At 51.4% G+C, this 4,554-nt stretch overlaps 1 protein-coding gene across 1 annotated transcript in view; it reads right to left on the minus strand.

The window, feature by feature from the left end:
* Positions 1–962: 962 nt before the first annotated feature.
* The window catches only part of LOC112136386 (arf-GAP with dual PH domain-containing protein 1), a gene marked incomplete at its 3' end in the record, with an annotated part of 11,323 nt that continues 7,731 nt past the window's right edge, over positions 963–4,554 (minus strand). The window contains 7 exon segments of the mRNA XM_024258057.2: positions 963–1,191; positions 1,263–1,334; positions 1,570–1,632; positions 1,706–1,789; positions 1,974–2,120; positions 2,190–2,302; positions 3,259–3,341. Of these exon segments, the coding sequence (XP_024113825.1) occupies positions 963–1,191; positions 1,263–1,334; positions 1,570–1,632; positions 1,706–1,789; positions 1,974–2,120; positions 2,190–2,302; positions 3,259–3,341 (791 nt within the window).

Consider the following 4,554-nt stretch of genomic DNA (forward strand, 5'->3'; position numbering starts at 1 on the left):
GCAGCCGTGCTCCTCCCTCTGGGTGCTCGTTGCCATGACGACCTCTGAAGACTATTTTAGACACGCTCACACAAAGATCTTAGACCTTCAAAAGCAGTCCACCTGTAAATATCAGGGTTATTTTAAGCTGATCTCATATTGTAATAGTTTAGTCATCTGAGGTTTTTGAGCGATTTTGGTTAAATTAGACATTTTACCAATTTTTTTTAGGCAAATTTTGGCATTCAGCTAATATTTTAGCTTCGCCTCAGCTTCAGCCCTTTCAGCTGTTAGCTGTAGCGATTTCGTATCAACTTCTGGGTTTTTAGTCATTAATGTGAAGGGTGACCAAACCCTAAATCTACTTTTGTTGGCAGCTGACCTCTATAAATGGGCTTTGAAAGTGCCGTCTGTTGGTCATTACCACACTTCTGACATGTTCAAATTAACTTGTTTAATTCTCAAATGTCTAAAACTGTCTCTGTGCTGCCCCCTACTGGTAGAATTGAGGTATTACAGTTGAATTTTGTGATTGGCCACGTAAGTTTCAGAACTCTGACGTCATGATAACAGTCCTGGATTTCAAATTTGGGCTGTGGGTGGAGTCAGCCTCCAACTCCCCTGTTTGGTGACCCTTTGACCAACTTCAGCCTCAGCACTGGCATCTTCAGCAGCCACATTCAGCTACAGCATCAAGCGTTGCAGGTGATGCTCTATATCTAGTTATTGTTTACTTCCTGGTTCAAATGTTTGGTTACAGTTTAATAAGAAACTGAAAATGTTCTCATTTATCATTTTGGATGAAATCAGTCAAAATGATTCAAACACATTTTTTCCATTGAAATAAACGGAAAGTTTGTGTTGAGTTTCCGTCTTTTCTTCTTGAACTTACAGAGAACAGTGAAAGGAAACTGAACGCTGCAGGATGAAGCTGCTGACGCGTTCCTGTCAGACCCTGAAAAGTCCTCAGGTGTCGCGCTCACCTGCGTATTCTTGCGGCCGCATGGGTCGGTTGATGACTCTCTGGAAGGCGGAGATCCAGTCTCGCTGCTCGGCCTCCGTCTCGCAGGCGAACAGGAACTTCCTGTCCGGCGTGACGATGGTGATGCCGTGGTTCCAGTGGTGGCCCTGCGTGGACGGCGGCAGGCCGGCCAGGACGGTGTAGCTGTTCTCCTTGCTGCCGATGAACACCTCCCCCCGGGCGTAGGCGTCCTGCAACACAGACGGGGGGGTCCAGCACATCAGACGGCGGGCGGGGGTGTGGTGGGGGCGGATCCTCTTACCAGAGGGTCTTTGAAGTACATGAGCCGCCGGTCGTCCATGGTGAACCATCTCTTCTTGAAGCCCTCGGTGTGCTGCGGTACGAACGCCAGCGTCAGACTAAAACACGGCGTTCTGGTGCGTTCACACCGGACGCGGCAGACGCGTCCGGTGTGAACGCACCAGAACGCCACGAAACTTAACAGAAAAGACTTCTCTGAGGTCAGAAACTCGTCTTCATCCACGGATATCAGCGCTCCATCATTCTACAAAGTAAAGTCTGCACAGACGGCGTGCAGACGGCGTGCAGACCTGACCCCCCTCACAAACCTTTGGGCCGGTCTTCTCCATGAACCCCTCCTTCATGAAGTTCCGGGTCAGTTTAGGAACCAGCTGCAGAAAACAGAAGCAGTGAAGAACCGTCCAAACGGCGTTCCTCAGACTTGCTGGGTGTGGTCATCCTCACCTCCTCGTCGCCCGCTCCAGGGAACGCCACCTGCAGGTAGTGGAACCTCGCCGCTCGGATGGCGTTGAACCAGTCGACCATTTCCTGTGAAGCACAGACGAGAATCCATGCAGCTTCCTGTCCCATGAGCTTCCAGCAGGAGCGCACTCCTCTGACATGGTTTAGTGTGAACTCAGAGACGTTCGGGGCCAGCTGGACCCAGAACCACAGAGTCCAGACCCGGTCTGAGGTCTGGATCCTCCTGGTTCCAGCCCAACCCCAGACTGACCTTCGCGTCGCTGTGGTACACGAAGATGTTGCGCGTGCTGTTGTCCTTCAGGTAGGTGATCTGCAGACCGCACGGGTTCCCGATCTTGGCCGGCTGGAAGGTGGCGTTCAGAGTCTCCACCTTCATCACGGCTTTGGGCTCCCTGGCCTGGAGGAGGACACAGGTGAGCGGTCTGAGGGTCACCAGAGGACCGGAGGAGGCGGCGGGGGGTCTCACGTCCTGCTTGTTGTAGTACTTCAGCGCCCCCTCCCTCTCAGTCAGGACAAACTTCCGGCTGAGGAACTGGCCGTTGTCTCTGCCCCGTTTCCATAGAAACCCCTCCCTGTAGCCTAGGAGGAGAGGAGGAGGAGTAAGAGGAGGAACAGGAGGAGGTGTGGGAGGAGGCTGCAGAGAGGAGGAGCAGAACCTCCTGAGATCTGTTATGGAGAAAAAAACAGCAGAGGAGGAAACGGGAGGAGGAACAAGAGGAGGAGCAGGAGGAGTAGCAGGAGGACAGAACAGAAGGAGGAGGAACAGGAGGAGGAACAAGAGAAGTAGCAGGAGGACAGAACAGAAGGAGGAGGAACAGGAGGAGGAGCAGGAGGACAGAACAGAAGGAGGAGGAACAGAAGGAGGAACAGGAGGAGTAGCAGGAGGACAGAACAGAAGGAGGAGGAACAAGAGGAGAAGCAGGAGGACAGAACAGAAGGAGGAGGAACAGGAGGAGGAACAAGAGGAGAAGCAGGAGGACAGAACAGAAGGAGGAGGAACAGGAGGAGTAGCAGGAGGACAGAACAGAAGGAGGAGGAACAAGAGGAGTAGCAGGAGGACAGAACAGAAGGAGGAGGAACAGGAGGAGTAGCAGGAGGACAGAACAGAAGGAGGAGGAACAGGAGGAGAAAACAGAAAACAAGAGGAGGACCGGCAGAGGAGAAATAGGAGGAGGAACAAGAAGGAGGCACTAAGACAGTTTACACTGCTGTAGTTTTGAATGGCACTAACTCCTCCCACAGTGTCAGACCCCTCCCACAGTGTCAGACTCCTCCTACAGTGTCAGACCCCTCCCACAGTGTCAGACCCCTCCCGCAGTGTCAGACCCCTCCCGCAGTGTCAGACCCCTCCCACAGTGTCAGACTCCTCCCACAGTGTCAGACCCCTCCCACAGTGTCAGACCCCTCCCACAGTGTCAGACTCCTCCCACAGTGTCAGACCCCTCCCACAGTGTCAGACTCCTCCCTCTGTATCAGCCCTCCATGTTCTGAGCCCACAAACCCTCCTTCAGAAGGTGGCAGCTGCAGCTTCTCACCTGCAGAGTACGGCTCCTGCTTCTCGATGAACTCAAACTCGTTCCTCTCGTACTTGGCCCGGATCCACTGCTCCCTCAGCAGCCTGCAGACGCCCAGCAGCAGAAGTTAGAGGAGGTTCTTCACATCCAGGAGAAGTTCTTTCACAGTCAAAAACAAACCTCTGCCAAACTCGAGCAGATGTGCTGAGAAGATCCATCAGCACCTCATAGATGTGAAAGACACCAAACAAACGCTTTCATTTGGTCACCATGACAACCAGAACTCTCATGTCTGGCAGCTTCCTCTGTCTCCCTCTTCTGGTCGTCTCTGTCATTGCAGTTCTGGCCTGTTCTGCTGGTTTTCTGGACTACAGGGTTCCTGACACACCAACAACCATCAACAAATCCCGCCCCCTTTAACCACCAATCAGCTGATTCTGTAATTATGTTAAAACAGGAAGTGCTTTGAGGACGAGGTCACAGATAAAAGTAACCAGAAAGAGGAAGCTGTATATACATTATCAGAAGAGGAGGACTCTGCTGGGTCTGCTTCCTTACACTTCCTTTGTGGGCGGGGCTTCCAGTCTGATACTTTCATGAGTTTTTCCTGGACTGGAGGTCAATCCAGGGAGATGTGTTTGTTTGACCGTTCATGGCTGTATCTGCTCTTAATCCGCACAAGAAAACCCAAAATTCCTGCAGAGGAGGGCAGCATGAACGCCTCACAGACCAGAAAGTGGGCGGAGCTACAGTCCCTCTCTGGATCAGACGCTGAAGCTCAGGTCTGAAGGATGTTTCTGCATCTTCACAGCAGAGTGTTCACAGCGGATCAATGAGGTTTTAAAACAGCAGCTGGAAGTTTCCTGATCTGGATCAGAGCTGAAGGTCCAAAGAAGAAACCTGAGAATTCAGATGTTTGCTGTGAAGATCCGAATGCTGAATCTCTGCTCATCAAGACGGAGAATGCAAGGAGAACGGAGAAGAGGATTCAACAGCACTGCAGGATGAGGAAGGTAATGCTGGACATCCATCTGTTATCTATCCATCATCCATCCATCATCCATCATCCATCCATCCATCCATCTATCATCCATCCATCCATTCATCCATCATCCATCCATCATCCACATCCATCCATCATCCATCAATCATCCATCCATCATCCATCCATTCATCTATCATCCATCCATCATCCATTCATCTATCATCCATCCATCCATTTATCATCCATCCATCTTCCATCCATCATCCATCCATCATCCATCATCCACCTGTCATCCATCCATCATCCATCCATTCAGCCATCCATCTGTCATT

The sequence above is a fragment of the Oryzias melastigma genome, linkage group LG9, assembly GCF_002922805.2.
Source record: "Oryzias melastigma strain HK-1 linkage group LG9, ASM292280v2, whole genome shotgun sequence".
Lineage (NCBI taxonomy): Eukaryota > Metazoa > Chordata > Actinopteri > Beloniformes > Adrianichthyidae > Oryzias > Oryzias melastigma.